This window comes from Monodelphis domestica, chromosome 2 (genome assembly GCF_027887165.1).
Source record: "Monodelphis domestica isolate mMonDom1 chromosome 2, mMonDom1.pri, whole genome shotgun sequence".
In the NCBI taxonomy this organism is placed as follows: Eukaryota; Metazoa; Chordata; class Mammalia; order Didelphimorphia; family Didelphidae; genus Monodelphis; species Monodelphis domestica.
Genome location: NC_077228.1, coordinates 35,495,563 through 35,516,037, shown reverse-complemented (window position 1 = coordinate 35,516,037; position 20,475 = coordinate 35,495,563). Strand labels below are relative to the sequence as shown.

Here is a 20,475-nt window from a genome sequence, read left to right as displayed (position 1 = left end):
AGAAACCCAAAAAGCTTAAGAAAAACTTGCATTCACCTGAAGCTGCATTTCAGGAGTCATGTTAGGAACATTAGGAATCTTCTCTCCACCAACCGTTACTGTGCAAAGATTTTTAGGATTATGAGACTCTATAACAGAAGGAAATGGCTATCATTTGTCAGATTTAATTAAACCCATTACAATGACTACAGCTTCCACCAATCATTTTATTTCATGCGCCACCTTTGTCATTCAGTTGATAACATTTTCTATTTAGTATTTAAATGATGGGCAAATTACCATAGCTCCTTGATGTAATGCTTGGAAGAAACCATTTGCTCAAATGAAGTTGATCAAAAATTTTAATTTAAGAGTCCACACAGTGGATACTGTATTTATTAAGGAAACTGATGGATAAGCTGGTGTATAATCACTCTTAAGTTTTTGGAAAATAAGGACAAAATTGTTACATGTTGGGACCTGTTGGGCTTTCAGAACTGTGCAGTTTGTCAATATAAAGAGAATAACTGATTCTGCTTATAGAAATATCTAGTATTACAAATATAAATGCCATTGGGAAGATATTCTAGAAAGCAAGCTGGAGGAATAACATTTTGAAAATATTAACTTAAAATATCAGAAACCAGATAGCAGTTTACTTTTATAAGGTCTAGTTTGATATTTTATATGTTAATAGGCAGTATTCAAGGTAGAGTGCTACTTAGATGTAAATGTTTGTGTTATACGAGCTCATCAACAATAAGCACACACCTTGCGTTGGGCTGTCTTTGTTAAACTTGAACAAGAACACATTTGGTGAGGATAAATGTGAACTAGCTGGAACAGCCAGTGGGTTCAAGAATAGTTTAAAATAATTAAAAATAGTTATTTACATTTAAAAATTAAAATCGTTAAAAAATAGAGCTTTAAAAAAAACTGGAAAGAATGAAAAATTTGGCTCCCTGTTAGATAGAATTAAACACATTTTCCACTTAAAGTGTCTTTGTTTGACTGTGAGTTTATTTGTATTTCAAGGCCTAAACAGATGACATAAGCAACCAACCTCGTCTGGTTTCTTTTTTATTCTTAATTTCTGCTTCATAATGTGCTTTTGACATATTAAGTCCTGTATGTAGTGGTTTTAAGAAATTTTTCTCAATCTTCTTAAGTTCTGTCCATAATCCAGTCTGTTCAGAAGAATTAATGAAATTTGTTAGTGACGTACATGACTACAAGTCATTTCATAAATATGAATCCAAGATATCTCAACCCCAAACCACCATATTTTAATTTATGCTTTTTGTTTTTATTTTATCACATTCATTTATGAATATATCCTCTTCCTTTCTAGTTAGGATTCTCTCGTTAGGAAGATTAAAAAGGAAAAAAACCCAACAACTGTTTAGCAGAAATAACAGAGAATGACTATACGTGACTCATAGCCCAGACGCCAGATAGGATGAAATCTCCACTGCCTAACCCTTACTGCCCTTCTGCCTTAGAAGGCAATACTGATCCTAATACACAGTATTCTAAGACAGAAGGGAAGGGCTTATTTAAAAAAGAAATTAATCTAAGTAATTTAGACATGGAAATAATTTTCTCTGAGTCACTTGTTCAGGTGATCGGTTTTGTTTCCACTGAATTTGTAATTATTTGCTCTTATGTAAGATCGAATTAATGCCTATTAGAAGAGAGAGCTGAAGATTACTATTATGAAAAAGGAAATGTAAATATTTATATATTAATCCCATTAGATCAAATGCCTCATAAACTCCCCCAGTGGCTGAAAAGATACGAAAACTGCAGAATTCTTGTATCAATTCTTCATTTCACTCCTTCGAAAGGAGATAAAGTGCTACTATAAAGTTGTTCTGTTTAACCTAGCATGTAGAAAAGCTTTTATTTATCATAAATGCAAAAATTTATTCCAGCACATAAAGAAGTTACAGTTACTGAGTGGGAACTATATTCTGAATTTTCTTGAATTCTATGAATTCATAATATGGCAATTAAATAGCTTCTCTTCTCCCTCCCTGAGAAGAGCATCCTACCGCCCAGTGATAGTCTGGAAGAGGTTTTAGTTAGAGCTCATGAGCAGTGTATCTCAATAGCTTTATTTTAAAATTTAAAAACTAGGTAACCACATGCCTAAACTTAGAAAAAGAAAAACGTGTTGAAGCCAGGTTAAGCTTCTGTTCAGCAGAATTCTACAAATCTTTCCTCGGATGTACAACAGTAATATTTTTGGAAGTACGTAGGAGGAAAGGAGCTATGGAAATAAATATGGTTTCCTTCTGTCTTTGCATGAGAGACACCAGGACCAAAAAGAGAAGAAAAAGAGAACTTGAAACTCTCTCTCAATTCACACAACTAGAAAAGGTTATAATAACGGACACTGAAAAAGTTTTGCTAATGAAAATTTAGAGGGAATCAAATAATTTTACACAAATGCATTAAAAAACAAAACAAAATCAACCCTTACCTCCTGTCTTAGAATCAAAACTGTGTATTGGCTCCGAGGCAGAAGAGCGTGAGCGCTGGGCAATCCACATTAAGTGACTTTCCCAGAGTCTCGCAGCTGGGAAGTGAATGAGGTCATAGTTGAACCCAGGACCTCCCATCTTTAGACCTGGCTCAATAGGCTGAGCCACCCTGCTGCTGCCCCCCCCCCAAATGCATTTTAGTTTTGAACCCATTTTCAAGCCCATATACACAGACACACACAATATGGAAAACACTCCCCAGACCTTCCAATGCCGTATCAATGTGAGCTGTCTTCGTGCCATTACTGATGTGGTCTGTTGCTTTTAGGAGCTGAAACACTTCCCAGGACAGCTCCTCGCCCGTGGAAAGGAGCCCAGCCTGCCCCATCGCGCCCGACCCATGAATCGCTGCATCCTCTATGCCTGGGGTGCTGCATGGCAACAGCTGCTGAAGCCCAGCCCCACTCTTGTACAGTCTCGCCCTTTGCTCTGACTTGTCTGGCTAAGATGGCGCAGTGGAAGTCTGAGTGCTGGATTCAAATTCTGCATCTGTCACGTACCACCTACAGAATGCTGTTTACAAGAAACACGTGCCAGGCAGGAGACACGCAGAGTGAAGGGAAGGGGATGGGGCAGGAGTCGCAGCTAAAGCAAAAATAGATCTGATTAAGGGATGAGGAAGGCAATTACATCTTGATTAAAGGTAGTATAGACAATGAAGGAATCGCAGCACTTCCTATCGATGCACCCAACGGTAAAGCCTCCAGATTTTTAAGGGAGCTTAAGGAGGAAAGAGACAGTAAAGTCATACTAGTGGGGGAACCTCAAACGCTCCCCTGTTGAGCTGGATGAATCTGTCACCTGTAGGAAAAGGAGGTGGAGACGAGGCAGCAGGGTGAATAGGAAAGAACTCTGTCTCTGGAGTCAGAGGACCTGGGTTCAAATTCCACCTCTCCTTGGGCAAGTTATGACTTCCCTAAGCCTTGGTTTGCATATCTGTAAACTGGGGGGAAAGGTTGGATTAAATGGCTTCTGAGGTCTCTCCCAGCTTTATATCTATTATCTTCTGACTTGGGTGCAGTAAGGAGGAAATTGCAAAGGTAATTAAAAGAAGTTTAATTTTAAATTTAAACCAGGTTAAATGACTTGCCCAGGGTTACACAATTAGGAGGTATATGAGGCCAGATTTGAACCCATATGATCACATAAGAGACATTTAGACTAGTAAAGAAGCTCAGAGATTTAACTGAGAAAGGATAAATTTGAGAGAAAGTAAGGAATATTTGAAGAAGAATCTTCCAGGTCCAAATACTGGTTCTTGGCTTCTTTGAGAGAAAGTTGAAGAAGGACCAAGATTAAAGCTTATTTAAAAAGATTACAGAGAATTGACCTGAAAAGGAAGATTCAAGAAAGGAAAAGAAGATAGTGGGCGACACATCAAAGTAAAAAAGAAAAGGTCAGTGGACTAGTTGGAGGATAAAAACAGAAAGACAGTGGATAGGGGAGTGAGGCTAACTGATGAACCATAGAGGAGGCTGGTGCGAGAAGGAAGGACAGATGGAGTATGCTACAGCTATTAAGACTAAACAGGGTTCTTAATCTGGTGACCATGAATTTTTCTTTTTAAACCCTCACCTTCCATCTTAGAATCAATACTGTGTATTGGTTCCAAGACAGAAGAGTGCTAAGGGCTAGGCCATGGGGGTCAAGTGACTTGCCCAGGGTCACACAGCTAGGAAGTGTCTGAGGCCAGATTTGAACTCAGGACCAGTCTCTAGACCTGACTCTTAATCCACTGAGCTACCCAGCTGCCCCCCATGAACTTAAAAAATTTTCTGTATAAATGGTTTTCTTTGGAATTTTACATATTATTTTATGCATTTAAAAACATCATTTTGAGAAGGGTCCATCATAGGCTTCACTAGACTAAAAAAGTTAAAAAGTTCCCTTAAAGAAAGCTGTCAAATGATTAACAGGTAACACCTGGGGGAAGCTAGGAGGCTCGTAGAGAGGGTGCCAGGCCTGGAGTCAGGAGGACCCGGGCCCTGACGCTTCCTAACTCTGTTTAGCCATTTGCCTAGCCCCTGGCTCTTCGAGTTGGTACCAAGACAGGAAGTAAGGGCTACATTTTTTTAAACTGAAAGGTAATAATTCATTGTAAAAAAGTTTTACCGCACAGAGGGTTGACGTGCGAACACCCGAAAGTCATTCTAAAAAGAAGGCTGAGCATCTCAGCAGGAGAGACAGAGGGGGAAGTCTGTGCTGACCTGTGCTGGGGTCAGGGTTTATCTTTCTGCCACCGCCAAGTGAGGGCGTGTGTGGGCTGATCTCCCTCCAAGAAAGGACTAGGAGGGGCCTGAAGAATGCCCCCCCCCCCCATTCGGGTCGTAAGGACACAATGACAGGTTCTTAGAGGAAACAGTGGAAGAGGATTTCTCAAAGGGCACAGACACATTCAGGCTTACGCCCACAGACGGAAGGCACTTCCTGAAGACGACAGAGGCGAAAGCTCCGGGGAGAAAGCGGCTGCTGGTTGTCCAAAGAGGCCGAGAGATCCCCCGGGGAGCAGTGGAGACGGGCGCACCTCAGCTTGGGGCCCCCGAGGCAACTGTCTCAAGCAGACAGTGAGAGAGAAAGAAGGGCGTCTTCCTGGACACACAGGCAAGGCGCGGCCCAGAATCTTCTGGGACTCCTCAAGGCAGACAGCTGCTCCCCCCAGGAGGGCCACCTGCGAATCATTGCCGACGATGACCAGGCTTAGGCAAAAATGAAAAATCACGCAGGCACAAGTTGTTCTCACTGGCGCTGACTGGAGAGGGAGCAGTGCTGGCCTGGGGGATGGACAGCTGGCTCCCAAGGGCCGCCTGATGGCAGGATGTGGATTTCTGGCCCCTGCATTAAAATGGAAGAATGGCAGATTCCTCCTCTTACCAGTGATGGAGCCCGTCGAACAAGGGTCTGGCGGATCTGATAAGAAAGCGCTGAACTGAAAAGGCTGGGAAACAGGAGGCTGCCTACACACACACCAGACAGACATCCCGGAAAGAGTACGGGAGGATGCGACAGTAGCAGAAAGAGGAGATAAAATCCAAATCAGCTGCCTGGCCTCAAATGAATATACACAAGTGCTGCTCATTCAGGCAAAAAGCCAGAGGAATTCTCTTACAAATGGGACCTCAAGCCCCCACCATGTCCCATAAAAGAATTTGGGGGAGCAGCTGGGTCACTCAGGGGATGGAGAGCCAGAAGGGGGAGGTCCTGGGTTCAAATCTGGCCTCAGACACTTCCTGGCTGTGTGAACCTGAGCAAGTCACTTGACTCCCATTGTGTGGCCCTTATAGCTCTTCGGCCCTGGAACTGATACCCAGCACTGATTCTAAGACAGAAGGCGAGGGTTAAAGAAAGAAAGAACATGCAGGCTCACCCTGCAGGTTTGACTTTAGTTTGGATTTCATAAATATTCTAATGTTCGCTAAAAGGTGCTCCGTATATATGGTAGCGCTGATGATGACTTTATGACTAATCACAGACAAGCTGAAGCGTGGGAGAAAGTATGGGTGAAAACTTGAGCAACGCCGTGTAAAGAGCAGAGGAAAGCAGATTTGCCAAATGTGGGAGGGAAGGGCAGGGAAAGACGCAGAAGGGGCCCTGCTCAGCAGTTACAGCTAAACTACCTTGAACAATCAGCTGAAAAGAAGTTGGTTGGCAATAAAATAGAAACAGAAAGAAAGATATCAGATTGTTCCCTGGGGTGAGCCGTTTCTCGGCCTTTGGCCGATCCCATTCTCGCTGGCCTCCAAGACTTTCGACTTGCTCCCCAGACTCCGTGTCTTCCTTCTGCTTTTGCTCTTCCTATGACCATTTGAATCCAGCGACTTCCATCCTTATTTATCAAGTTTTCATCTCTGAATTCCATGCTGTGTGTGGTTTTTCTACCTTGGTAAAATGGCCAGTCAGGAATCATGGCTACTGTAGGGAGAGGCCGAAGCCAACCCAGATTTTTCACAGATTACATCTCTGTAACCAAGCGTGGGTGGGTGGCAGAGCCAACACAACGGAAAGTCCTGTAGACATCAAATGATGAGGGGGAGCAAACAAGCGCCTCCTTTTAGAATGCAAAATTACCTGTGAAGAATTTAGTTACACTAAGAAAGAATAAAAAAAATCTTCCATGGTCCTATTACAAAAGTGAGAATGGCTGCCTTAGACATTAGTCAGAGCGCTCTTTTGAAGTGAAATGAACATTAAAAAACTCAGAGAGTGAGCATAAACCACAGAGGCAGAAAAGCCATTTATCTGAAGTTAATTTAAGACTTGTTCATTCTGAACATTTGATTCTCTTCAGGAATGTAAGTCCTAATTTTTGGAGTTATATAATACAGATGCTGATGATAATTATATTGCACTTAAAGGTTGGCAAAGATATGCTAGTTTGCTGGAGCTTTACAATATTTTGTGATAAAGTATTATTATTACCCCCATTTTAAAGATGAGGAAACTGAGGCAAACAAGGACTAAGTGTCTTGCCCAGGAAAACAACTAATAAGGGTCTGAGACCATATGTGAACTCAGCTCTTGCCCAATTATATGACAATAAATACAACAATTTAGGTGAAATGGATGAATATTTACAAAAATATAAATTGCCTAGATAAACAAAAGAGGTGATAGAATACTTAAATAATCCCATTTCAGAAAAAGAAATTGAACAAGTCATCAAAGAACTTGCTAAGAAAAAATCCCCAGGGCCAGATGGATTCACCAGTGAATTCTATCAAACATTCACAGAACAAGTAATCCCAATACTATACAAATTATTTGACAGAATAAGCAAAGAGGGAATTCTACCAAATTCATTTTACGACACAAATATGGTACTGATTCCAAATCTAGGCAGGTCAAAAACAGAGAAAGAAAACTATACACCAATCTCCTTAATGAACATAGATGCAAAAATCTTACATAGGATACTAATACTAGCAAAAAGACACCAGCAAGTCATCACGAGGGGTATCCACTATGATCAGGTGGGATTCACACCAGGAATGCAAGGATGGTTCAATATTAGGGAAATACTCCACATAATGGACCATATTAACAAGCAAACCAACAAAAATCACATGATTATCTCAATAGATGCAGAAAAAGCCTTTAACAAAATACTCATTCCTATTGAAAACACTAGAAAATATAGGAATAGAAGGGCCTTTCCTAAAAATAATAAACAGTATATATCTAAAACCATCAGCAAACATCATCTGCAATGGGGATAAACTAGAAGCCTTCCCAATAAGATCAGGAGTGAAACAAGGATGCCCATTATCACCTCTATTATTTAATATTGTACTAGAAACACTAGCAGTAGCAATTAGAGAAGAAAAAGAAATTGAAGGCATTAAAATAGGCAATGAGGAGACTAAGCTATCACTCTTTGCAGATGATATGATGGTCTTCTTAAAGAACCCCAGAGAATCAACCAAAAAGCTAGTTGAAATAAACAACAACTTTAGCAAAGTTGCAGGATACAAAATAAACCCACATAAGTCATCAGCATTTCTATGTATCTCCAACACAATTCAGCAGCCAGAATTAGAAAGAGAAATCAACCATTTAAAATCACCCTAGACAATATAAAATACCTGGGAATCTACTTGCCAATACAAATACAGGAATTATATGAACACAACTACAAAACACTTTCCACACAATTAAAACTAGATCTAAACAATTGGAAAAGCTTGATTGCTCATGGGTGGGATGAGCTAACATAATAAAAATGACAATCCTACCCAAACTAATTTACTTATTCAGTGTCATACCTATCAAACTACCAAAAAACGATTTCGGAGAATTAGAAAAAAATAACAAAATCCATTTCGAAGAACAAAAGATCAAGAATACCCAGGGAAATCATGAAAAAAAAAAGTGAAGGATGCAGTACCAGATCTCAAACTACTATAAAGCAGGGGTCATCAAAACAATTTGATACTGGCTAAGAGACAGAAAGGAGGATCAGTGGAATAGACTTGGGGTAAGTGACCTCAGCAAGACAGTCTATGATAAGCCCAAAGATCCCAGCTTTGGGGACAAGAACTCACTATTTGACAAAATCTGCTGGGAAAACTGGAAAACAGTGTGGGAGAGATTAGGTTTAGGTCACTATCTCATACCTTATACCACGAACTCAACTCTTTATGACTCCACGCCCAGGACCACTAGCTGTCATCATGTAGAATATTCTTATACAGAATGTTAATATTTGGGGGAAATTTAGATTTTAAAAATCAAAGAACAAATTCTACATGCATATTAGTATGAAGTTTCCCTCCTAACCCTCCCTGAATATCCTGAACGAAAACTTATTAGTATCACTGACAGCAAACAAAATTCAACATAATTTCTGAATACTGCTTAGGAGTATTAGAAATAAGGGCAAGGGGTTGGGGGGGCAGCTTGGAGGCTCAGTGGATGGAGAGTCTGGCCCAGAGAGAGGAAGTCCTGGGTTGAAATCTGGCCTCAGACACCTCTTAGCGGTGTAACCCTAGACAAGTCACTTGACCCCCATTGCCTAGCCTTACCACTCTTCTGCCTTGGAGTCCATACACAGTATTGATTCTAAGAGGGAAGGGAAGGGTTTAAAAAAAAGAAAGAAGAGTAAGGACTTAAGAAACATGTCCATAAAACGAAGGAGCATTTTATAATGTGAAAGGAACAGTCCAATCCAGGTCCCATCTCAGGTTTCCAACAGACATGCAAGGACGCCGCACCAAATGATCATGGGTAGCAGGTTTTGGCTACAGGATAATGGCCGAAACACCCATGGCGCTGCTGGGTAGGATTCTCTTTGGCCTCTGCTATTCACTGATACCTGTGAATTTCTGAAATGAAAATGTGTAGGCAAACAGTGAGGGAACTTCCTCAGGTAATGGAAAGAACATTCCCAGGTCACCTAGCATTCGGGACTGCATGGAAAGGGCAGGAGCAGGAGACCCACAAACCCTGAGCTACCATCTCCTCCTGCTTCCTTGATGCAACAAACATTCAGTTTATACAGAATGAGGAAGACATGACTGTGAGATGCGCACATGCACATACCCATCACTCACGCAGCACTAGATGCAGGCAGAGCTTAGGAGGTTTTCATGGTTCCATGGGAAGAATACCAGATGAGAAAGTCTCAAGGATGTGGGTTCAAGTCATGCCCCAACACAAACTATTCAACACTTGAGGCTGTTTGACCTCTCTGTGTCTTGGTTTCTTCATCTGTCAATGAGGACACTTCCAGGACACTACCTGAGGAACTCTCAGGATCACAGATGAAAGGACTTCGGAGATCATTAACAAGCTCAACCTCCTAATTTTACAGATGAGGAAACTGAGGCCCAGAAAGGCTAAGGGTTTCCCCAGGGCCACGCTTCCTCCAGAAGGTGATATTTTTCTGTAGAGAGTGTCTGAGGCAGGATTCAAGCCCAGGTCTTCTTGACACTAAGTTCCTCCATTAGACCTAGGGTGGTTTGGGGCAGAAGATGCTTTGTGAACTCTAATGATAATAACAGAGGTGATGTGGGACTGAGGTCTGAAGTTAGATGTTATCTAGAAAACCATTCCAGACCTTTGGCTAGTTTGGAAGTCAGGGTTTAATTTCTGAAGTGCTGGTGGAGGCATGAGCCAACAGGGAAAGAGATAGGCAGTCGGGTGTCCCCCAACGGGTCCTCTTTTCTTACTAAAATCCATAAATCCCTAATTCTCACTTAAAGAAATTCTTTGTCACCTCTATGTCAAGACCTACCAACTATTTCTTGCATTGTTTCTAAAAAAGGTCCTGTGAATCAGTCACAGCCAACAGAGGTGACACATACATGGCGCTGTGTAGCTGTCAGACTGCAGTGGGAGGTAAGGGTGGATGGATCAAAAGCAAACATAATTTTACTTTATGACAAATCTCCCTCCAATCATTTTCTATTTATTGAGTCCCTTAACAAGGTGCACCTTAAAAAAAGACACCAGAACCCTCCCTTGACTTCCCACATTACCCACGAGGTGCTATTAACGCAGTCGGCTTTTGTACTGGAGGAAAACAAATGGAGGCTGGCACTCGGGATTAAGTCACTTAAAAACTTCACAGGGCTTTCATGTAAGGTGGGAAGAATGTAGCTCCGGGGTCAGGCCATTACAAAAAGATCGTACGCAACTCCAGAAAGGGCAGCCACCACGCATCAGCGCTAGCTCTAGAGCCAGGCTGAGTAGTCCCCACGGGGTCGGTGGAGAATCCACTGGAGGGAAGAAATGCGAGGCAGAAGAAAGAAAGGCCAGCAGTACCGGCAACGTGGCTGGCCGTGGCCGTGTCCTGGCACTGCCAGCCTGTGCCCCTGCCTACTGAGTGAGTGCGCAAGGACTGCTCAGGTCCCGCCACCCCCCTGGTAGACGTATCCGCCATCTCCTCAGACTGGTCTGAGGCTTTCCTTCACTCCTATCACGTGGCCCTGCCATGCCCACGGCGGCAGCCCCGGGGCCCCAGGAGCTTAAAAGCGCCCAGTTGGCAGTGATCATGGAGTTTTTGTCTCCGAGTCGCCAGCATTTTGCTTAATTTCTTATAAAACATGGTGCTTAGTAAATAAAGATTCATTGAATTGGATTAGCTCGAGTGATGATGGATTCCAGCCCTCCGAAATCTGGCAGAGCCAATAGTTCACTTACGTGATTGTCACTTTCATTGTCCTTGATGACCAAATACCTCAATAAATTTAATGAAGCCATAATCCTAGAAAATCAAAAAAAGCAATTAATGGCCATTTCAATGCAACGTCTGCCTCCTGCACGGCCAGTCCTATAACAATTGGTAACTATCTATTCACCAGACACTTGGGCTAGTGGCCGCCTTGGCTCACACGTCTTGTTTTCTTGATATCAGGACCTCCGTCGGCCTTTTCATGCATTCGAATGCCAAATCTGATTTTTGACCCACTGCGACAGAAGAACCTAAATTGGCTATTAAGCCAATGCCTAAAAGAAGATGAAGACTCTGCACTTTGGGACAAACATCTGTGGTTTTTCACACGCACGTGTGTGTAGACATAAATAAAAAATACGCACACACAATGTTTTCTTTATATATGAGGAGTTTTGAGATAACCTTGTAGCTGTCAATCAGTATATTCATTAAAATCGTTCCCCTTCTATCTTAGAATCAATCCCAAGTAGGTTTCAAGGAGAAAGAATGGCAAGGACTAGGAGATTGGGGTTAGGTGACTTGCCCAGGATCCCATAGCTAGGAAGTGTCCGAGCCCAGATCCAAAGCCAGCTCCTCCTGCCTCCATGCCTGGCTCGCTATTCGCTGAGCTGCCTTGCTGCCGTGATACTTTCACTTCTAATTTTTGTGGACACGAGCAAATGGACTGGAGGACACATTCCCGCCCTCCCCTTGATTTGTTGTTTCCCATATCAAATGAGTTTTAAACAATTCTTTGCAAGACAAATGGCCTGGCAGAGCGGGCAGCCTTGGAACCCAGAAGGCCCGGGGCCACGTCCTGCCTCTGACCCAGCCTCACTGTGTGATCCTGGCCATACGCCACTTCATGTCTTGGAGCTCCAGGCAGCTCTCTGAGACGGTTTCAGAGAAGGAGGCGATTGTCGCCGCCAAGGGGCTCTTCTGTGATTGAAATCCCAGGTCCAGCCCTCCCCTCTCTGCTGAGAATCTTCCACGCCCCCAGAGCTCCCTCTTCCGCTCAGCTTCTCCCCCCTTGTCATCCCTCCCCTGCCTCACGGGAAGAGTTGGGCCTCTTCCCTGCCAAGGCAAACCCCTCAGCTTGCCCCCTCACTCCTGACCCCTCCGGTCTTCTTTGCCTCCTCCAGCAGCCTGACTTTCTAGGCTTCAGTCTCTGGCTCTGCCTGCACATACCGCTGTGTCTCCCCCCCCAGCATCGGTGCTAGCTACGGTCCCGGGTCTTTCCCTTCTTCTAACCTCTGCTCAGGAGCTCCTCTTCCTCTCCATCTCCCACAAGCTCTGAGGTCTGGCTTCTGACCTCATCGTCCGACACAACTGCCCTCCCGAGGTGACCAGTAATTTCTCGACAAGCCCTTCGCCTTTCCTGGGTGCTCATCCTTTTTGACCGCTCCCAGCCTTTGCTGCCGTTGACTGCTCTCTTCGGATGGCGTGTGCCCCGTTCTCTCCTGGTTCTCTTCTATGTGTCTCACCGCTCTGTTCTCAGGCCCCTCTGCTGGAGCTCCTCCAGGTCCGGCCCACGGACCGTCTGCTCTTCTCTGTCCTACTGTGCTGGCTGGTCCCTTCCACGGATGGGATTATCCGCCCTAGAACTACTGATCTGCCCTTTGGCCACTGCATAGGCATCTCTGATCCAACACATTCAAAGAGACTAACTGGCTTTCCTCTCATCCTCTCCTCTTCCTGTCAAGGACCCGCCATCCTCTCAGTCCGGCGGCCTAGGACTCCTCCTCAACGCCTCACTCTCACTCACTCTGTAGGTCCCAGACGTTTCCAAGCTTTGTGGTTTCTAATTTCACATCTCATAAAGGTCTGTCCATCTGCCTCTGTCTCTGTTTCTCCACTCACATAGCCTGCCAGGGGCCCTCATCACTGCAATACGCTTTCTTAAAATAATCATTTATTTATTTTTAACCCTGACCTTCCATCTTGGAGTCAATACTGTGTATTGGCTCCAAGGCAGAAGAGTGGTCAGGGCTAGGCCATGGGGGTCAAGTGACTTGCCCAGCTAGGAAGTGGCTGAGGCCAGATTTGAACCTAGGACCTCCCATCTCTAGGCCTGGCTCTCCATCCACTGAGCTACCCAGCTGCCCCCGCTGCAATCCACTTTTGGTGTCTCCCCTCCAGCCTGTCCTCCCTCCCCTCAGCTTCCTCAAGTACAGCTCTGACCACATCGTCCTGCGAGTCGATGAGTCCTGTGGCTCCCTGCTACCTCCAAAGACCAAAGGACCGGAAAGCACACTGGTTGGCTTCTAAAGCCCTTCCTGCCTCCCCTCCAGGAAGCCCCCAGCACCATCTTCTGACTCCAGGGCTTTGCCGGGCCAGGCCTCCTGCTGGGAACGTCCTCTCCCCTCCTCCTGGCACTGCGGGCATTCTACCTAACTGGCATGCGCGTCGTTACGGGCACGCCGGGAGCTCCCCGAGGGCAGGGGCTGCTTTTACCTTTTACCTTTGCATTCTCCGCACTTGGTGCGTGCTGTTTGAATGACTCTGACAACCTCCTGTGTCTCAATCAGGGCAATAACTAACTTGTTTCGTATAACACCAACACATTTCATTTCAAGGGTACAGAAGTTAAATGAGCTTATTCTTGAGAAAAAAAGATTCGCTCCCCATCTATGTCCTACAATGGAAAAGTGGTAACAATGTCTGACCGCAGAAAGGGAGACCGAGGTCCACGTTTTGACCTTTTTTCATTTGCGGTTCTTGTGTAAACCTCTCCTCTAAACTTTTAATCCTTAGGATTAATTCAATTGAATTAGAAAGATATGAAAAAATTAAATAGAGTAACAAAGATTTTGTAATAGGTTGGCAGAGCCCAGTAGATCATGAGGACAAGTACCATGCCAATAAGGAAATCTCCTTAATTTAACACTTACTGTTCCTGGACAAGCTCTGGTCAATAACTCTGCAAAACCAAGGACATTGAGGCAGCCGGGTGGCTCAGTGAATAGAGAGCCAGGCATGGAGATGGGAGGTCCTGGGTTCAAATGTGACCTCAGACACTTCCTAGCTGTGAGGCCCTGGGCAAGTCTCTTAACCCTGATTGCCAAGCCCAGCATTGGTGAAGGTTTTGAAGTTCGTGTACCCAGAGGGCAATTTCAAGCTGCCTGTGAGTCTCCCTCTCCCCCCCATTACCCCAAAGAGCAGAGGAAGTGCTCGCTTTGGGCAATTGGACAGAGGGGTGGGGCATGCAAAAAAAAAGTCCTTGGGTGCTGGGAAGAGGGGGGATGGAGCAGCTCCCCCCAAGCCAAGGTTGGCTGGGCACACATGCCAATACTTTGCCATGGTCTAGTCCGTACCACTATTCTAACTTAGAATCAACACACAGTATTGATCCTAAGATGAGAGGGAAGGGTTTTAAAACAACAAAAAAACTCAGGGCACCATCCATGAAAAATAAAAACGTAAAGCTCCGAGTGTTCCACTCTTTGAAGAGTTTCTGAGAGCTAAATACATACGTGTTCTCCAGATGGTGCCTGTTGTGCAGTCCCAAGCATAAATTAGTGATGAATCCATAGAAGTGCATAGGAAGCTGCATCTGTCACTGAAGTAGCATAAAAGCATAGTTCCTTCTTCCAGGAACAACATTATTTCAGTATGACTTGGTAAAAGCAACCTCTTTTAGCCAATCAAATACAAATCTCAAAGCCACAGGATACCAAGCTTCACTGGATTATATTCTCTAAACCTGGAATTTACTTATTCAACTTAAATTTCTCCATATTAGAATTCAGGATCTGGATCATCTCACCTGTCTGAATTTTGGAGTAGATCTGTTTCTGCTCCTTCAGGAAGTAAAAGCACCAAATCAAGAAGTGAGAGCAGCTGTGGTCCTGTGAACCATTTATGATCCTCTGTTCTCTAAAAAGCAACAGGAAAAGTGGAGGGGGTGGGGGCAGGGAGGATTTAATTAAAACCGTAAAACTTTGTATTTTCCGACTCAAAACTCTAAAAACAATTAATTAACTTATAGAACTATCTCTCTTTGAGCAAACACGAACAATCAGATTTACAAAAAGATTTCTTGTAAAAGTTCTCTAGTGTGATTAAAATTTATAAAAATTCAATTTGTTCCCAATTTTCCAGTAATTTACTGACTGGAGTGGATGAGAAAAAATCAAATAAACATTTAGCAAGGAATATCAGAATAATTGATATGCAATGATTTTGCTTCTCTCCCTAAACCCTTATTTAAGGTCGTAGGTCTGGCTATGTCGATCATTGGCCTTATAGAATGAATGCTAATGAGCAGATCATTTCTTTCTTAAAGGAAATAATATATTTTCATCCACGACACCCCTTCTGGACTAAACTAATTGCCTCACACTAGGAACAAGCCCTGTGTTCAGGGTACATGGAATAAAGGAGATAATGAAAATAAAGCACTTTGCAAATCTTAAAGTCTTATGTAAATGCTAGCCATCATCATTATTGCCACCACCGCCATCATCATTACCATCATCATCACTAAAATCACCACCACCATCCTCATTGCCATCATAATCCCCATCGTCAACCCTATTACCAAACCATCGTCATCATCATTATCATCACCACCATCCTCATCCTCATCCCCACATCTCCACCATCATTGCAATGTATGCAGAATTGCAATGTATGGAGTCCAGGAAGACACCCAAGTTTGTTAAAAAGCAAAATATGTGACACCAACAAGGTTCAGTGCTGGCATTTTTGAAGCCTCTGTGCCATGTACATAGCAGAGAGAAGCTAAATCTCTAAGTTACAGCCAGGCAGGGTGACTCCACTGGGCTGGACCTGTGGAAACCCATATATAAGAACTCCCTGGGATAAGAAGGGTCTGGAAGGGGGGCGATCTGCACCAAGCATTTCCCTCTCTGGGGCTATAGTTCCACCCAAGTATGGAAGAAGAAACAATTATATACTTTCCAACTTCATGAAGGGTACTTGAAAAAAAATCATAAGCAAAGCTAGAAATAAGGTATTTAAGTTAGGAAATAGGCAGAGCCCAAACTCAAGATTACTGTGATTTTTGCAAATTAGTCATACTGCCTACAGAATAAACCGAGTTGATGCCAACGACCTTTCGCCAGGCTCTGTGCTTACCTTTAATGACACGTCGATCTGATTTTTAATATTCTGAATGACATAGCCTTCCACACCTGCATGATTACTTGTCTTCAGTAAACACCTTGAAAACAAAGTCAAAATCCATCATCTGGAATGGTCCTGGGACTTCTCCTCATTAGCTCATGATCACCACTTTGCACATGCCCAAAGCTTTGTTTTTAAGAATAAGAAATCCTAAAGGATGCCAAAGAGTAAGTTGAGGACAGCAACAAAGTTGTTAATCAGTTAAGTGATTAATTAATCCATTAATTAAAGTTTTTTTTTTCTTTTTAACCCCTTACCTTCCATCTTGGAATCAATACTGTATAGGGGTTCCAAGACAGAAGAGTGGTAAGGGCTGGGCAATAGGAGTTAAGTGACTTGCCCAGGGTCACACAGCTGGGAAGTGTCTGATGCCAGACTTGAACCTGGGACATCCCATCTCCAGATCTGGCTCTCCATCCACTGACCTACCCAGGTGCCCCTCCCTCAATACTTTTTAATATAAACGGGTACGGGGGACAAAATGTTTGATAGCTGCTGGTTTAAGTTTAAAAGGTAAACAGCTGATGAGCCAGAAGCTATGGGAGGCCCCCAAAGCTGCCCAAGATGACAAGATTCCAGAGCCGGGCATGAACCCCACCCCGGCCTTCTGCAGCCCGACTATTCTTCCACTGCATCACTTAATTGGTTATTCTTCATGCAAACCTCTTTAGGAGGCCTGGGGTTTTTGAGGGTTTTTTTGCTCCTCAAAAAAAAAAAAAGCATCAGTAACTTTTGAGTCTTTCCTTACAAACGATTACATGTTATGTTATATGTGAATTATTATGTATTAAGTCCATCTAAAAGCTTAAAGAGTCATAGAAGAACTATATTCTGTTCATTTTAATTTAAACGTTTCTTATTGCATCCCAATTCTTTAAAAATTAATAATCCACATTCCCTACTGAGACTGAGCCTTATTTATGAGGTAAATCTCTCTTAGCCGATGAACGCGGCTCCTCTCTCCCTTGGACCACGTTTCCAACAACAATTGGGCTCCTCCAAGAGTTTTAGGAACAGGTGAGCCCTGCGGCCCGCACCACGGCAGCGCCACCGTCTGTCACGTGCCTGCACCACCCACTCACATTTTTGCCACCCCCGAAGGAGAGTCATTCACCACGTTTGATGCATACCTAAATAATATATTTTTGCCTTGTGCATCCAGCTTGTCTATATACAGCTGCAGCATTTTTAAACCTTTTTTCCGCTAAAAAGAGAAGCAAAAAACAGATGAGAGAGAGCAGGTGGCAGCCTGAGTTGGGCGACGCTCTGGGCTGCGTGTCAGCCCCCGTTTACTCACCAGCGTCTCAAGGGGGCACAGGGTCATCACTTTCACCAGCTTCTGTGAACAGAATTTTGAAAGCTTCACATGAATGTGAGAATTGCCCTGCGGGGACGCGGTGAGGGCGTCAGGGGGAAGGAGTGACGCGCGGCCGGCCCGGGCTAAAGCGGAGGACAAGGAGGGACATTCCCTAGGCACCAGTCAGGGAGGAAAGAGCTGGAAGTGGCAGTTACAGGGAAGCAAACAAGAACGGCTGCTCGCTCTTTGGCCTCGTCCCCTCGCCTGAGCCCAGGGAGGGAGACGGCCGGACCCAAGTCCGAACAGCCCGACATCCAATCATGCCTCCGAGGCTGGGGGCCAGCAGCGGCCTCGAGCCAAGGCTCGCCTCACACGGTTGTCGTCACCACGGAACGGGAGCAGCTCTGAACAGGGCTCGAACACCTCAGAATTCGGTCGCTGTTTCTATTCTTACTATTGCTCATCATCACCATCACTGTCTCCGGCTAAACACAGGGCTGGAATGGCATCAGAATCCCCCCAAAGTCCTTCGGCATTCAACAATGGGACGACAGAATGAAAGGGCCACGTGAAGCTTGGTGTGGACGCGCCTGAGCGTGCCTTCAAGGCCCCCTTCCCTTGGCGGCCGGCCGGCACGTCATTATTATCTCGGGATCCTCCACCCACTTGAATGAGGGACAACTTTGGATGGCCAGAACAGCCAGACCTTAGATAGACCATTAGAGAAGATGCACAGGTTTTCTGTCTCTATATCCTGGCTGTGTGATCCTGGGCAAGTTATTTAACATCGAAGTGCTCTAGGCCGAGCGCTTTAACCCACAGGCTGCATCCTAAGCATGAGCCAGAGCCAGAATAAAATGTATTTGGGCCTGGAGACAGAAGGTCTTGGGTTCAAATCTGACCTCAGACACTTCCTAGCTATGTGACTTGGGCAAATCACTTGACCTCTATTGCCCAGCCCGGACTGCTCTTCTGCCTTGGAACTGGTACAAAGTACTAAATCCTAAAATGGAAAGTAAGGAGTTGTTTTTTTTCCCATAATCTAGGAGAGGAGGGGTGGCTAGGACACATAGTGGGTAGAGAGCCAGGCCCAGAGATGGGAGGTCCTGGGTTCCAATCTGGCCTCAGACCCTCCCTAGCTGTGTGACCCTGGGCAAGTCACTTAATCTCAATTACCCAGTCTTTGCGGCTCTCTAGTCTTAGAATTGATACCAAGACAGAAGGTAAGAGTTTTAGGAAGAAAAAAATGTGCTTGGGAAATATCTAATAAAATAAATAAAAACACAATGCACCCCAGATAAGGCAGATCTGCAGCGGGGGAGGGAGTCCACCAGAGCAGTGGGCTATCAGCCTCCCGCCTCTCTGGGATGTCTGACTTGGCCATCACCTCCGGGGCCTCAGGAAAAGGAAGGGACCCAGACGCATCCCAGGAGGCTCTGGGGCTCACACCACGATGGGCCCAGCGCTGCAGACAGCACCCAGGGGAAAGGGTGACCGTCCCCCTCCTCTGCCCAAGAACACCGTGTTCTGTTCCCGGAACGCTGTTAGGATGGAGGCTGGAGAGCCTCCCAGGCAGCGGCCAGGCCAGGAGGGCTGAGGGCCTCGGTGGTCTAGAGAGGAGGAGACTGTGGAAGGACAAGAAGGCCGCCCCCGAGAGCCGTGGGCAGGAGCCGGATCAGCCTTGTTCTCCCAGGCCCCAGAGGCCGGGCAGGCCAGATTTCAGTCCACAGAGAAAATGAACTTCCCAACAACGCGCGCTGGGCCGCCCCAGCCCGTCAGAGGCCTTCGCTAGCCGAGGCTACAACGACGGAGGGATCCTCTGGTTTCCTCCTAGAAGCCCGCAATGAAGCAGACATGGAAAGTGCCTCCGTGGGGGCCTGATGCCACGTTCCCCTTTACCTGGGGCACAGTGAGGAAACTCCTGATTTCTAAGTAATGGTGTGGGAGGCCGTCGTCTTCCATCCGTAACAGACTGTTCTCCAACAGATCCTGCAGAGGGAAATATTTGCACATGGTCGTAGTTAGAGGCCACAGCAGTATAAGGTGACAAAGACATATTCGAATTATAAAAAGGGAAGAAATAAATATTACCAATCCTTTTGAGGACACAGATTCTTCTGTTCTGAAAGAGGATATTAAAGGTTTAACCAATGTGATTTTATACGTGAGTAAACCCAAGATGGTAACGTTAAACCTTTTGGGGGAAATTATCAGGAAAAATCTTTTGGAGATCAAAAGCTTATGGTCTGTCTGTCTTTTGACCTGAGTCCTTCCACCTAAATCCAGACTTCAAATGAGATCAATTAAGCCTCCTAGTCTGGCATCAAATGACTAATTCTGGATCGGCATGGAGCCCAAGGGTGCTGGTCTGGAGAGGTCAGGCATGCTCGAGGCTACGTGGTGCAGGTGATACGATTTTCAAACAAAGGACGCACTATGGTCAGCTACAGTATTTTTCATAAGGGTATGAAGTCATTCTTACCTGAGTAGTTAAGATTTTACTGCTATCAGGTTCAAAAAGATGTGAGAATAACAACTGACAGTCTAGTGGTCTCAGAAATGCATATCAGGGGGTCAGAAATAACACAAGGACTCTGGATCCTTTTACTTTATAAGCAAAAGATAAAGGCATTTATAAACATGTACCAAAAATAAGGACGTATAATATAAAATAAAAGGGACATACCCAAAGAAGGCAAAGTAGAAGAATTAATCATTATTTACTTCTGAGATGTCATCTGAGTGACCCTACCTTTTCAAGAGGACTTCAACATGTTCCATATTATACTGAAGAAGATATAATGGGCTAAAACAGAAAATATATTTATATAGATTTTAGTTTTATTTTTAAATGT

The 20,475-nt window shown here is 44.5% G+C and overlaps 1 protein-coding gene across 7 annotated transcripts in view; it reads right to left on the bottom strand.

Annotated features, from left to right (window-relative positions):
- The window catches only part of GLMN (glomulin, FKBP associated protein), a 40,578-nt gene that overhangs the window by 368 nt on the left and 19,735 nt on the right, over positions 1 to 20,475 (bottom strand). For 4 of the 7 annotated variants that reach the window (XM_056815352.1, XM_056815350.1, XM_056815349.1 and 1 more), the window contains exons 9-17: positions 20,373 to 20,426; positions 19,520 to 19,742; positions 17,621 to 17,662; positions 17,454 to 17,527; positions 16,276 to 16,360; positions 14,942 to 15,051; positions 11,163 to 11,226; positions 1,043 to 1,166; positions 37 to 128 (exon numbers count right to left, since the gene is read on the bottom strand). In XM_056815352.1, coding sequence (XP_056671330.1) covers positions 37 to 128; positions 1,043 to 1,166; positions 11,163 to 11,226; positions 14,942 to 15,051; positions 16,276 to 16,360; positions 17,454 to 17,527; positions 17,621 to 17,662; positions 19,520 to 19,742; positions 20,373 to 20,426 — 868 coding nt within the window. Of the gene's footprint in view, positions 1 to 36; positions 129 to 1,042; positions 1,167 to 2,464; positions 2,561 to 11,162; positions 11,227 to 14,941; positions 15,052 to 16,275; positions 16,361 to 17,453; positions 17,528 to 17,620; positions 17,663 to 19,519; positions 19,743 to 20,372; positions 20,427 to 20,475 lie in introns of those variants that run through there. The other 3 variants (XM_001376938.4, XM_007480318.3, XR_008916060.1) reach the window with 2 other exon arrangements.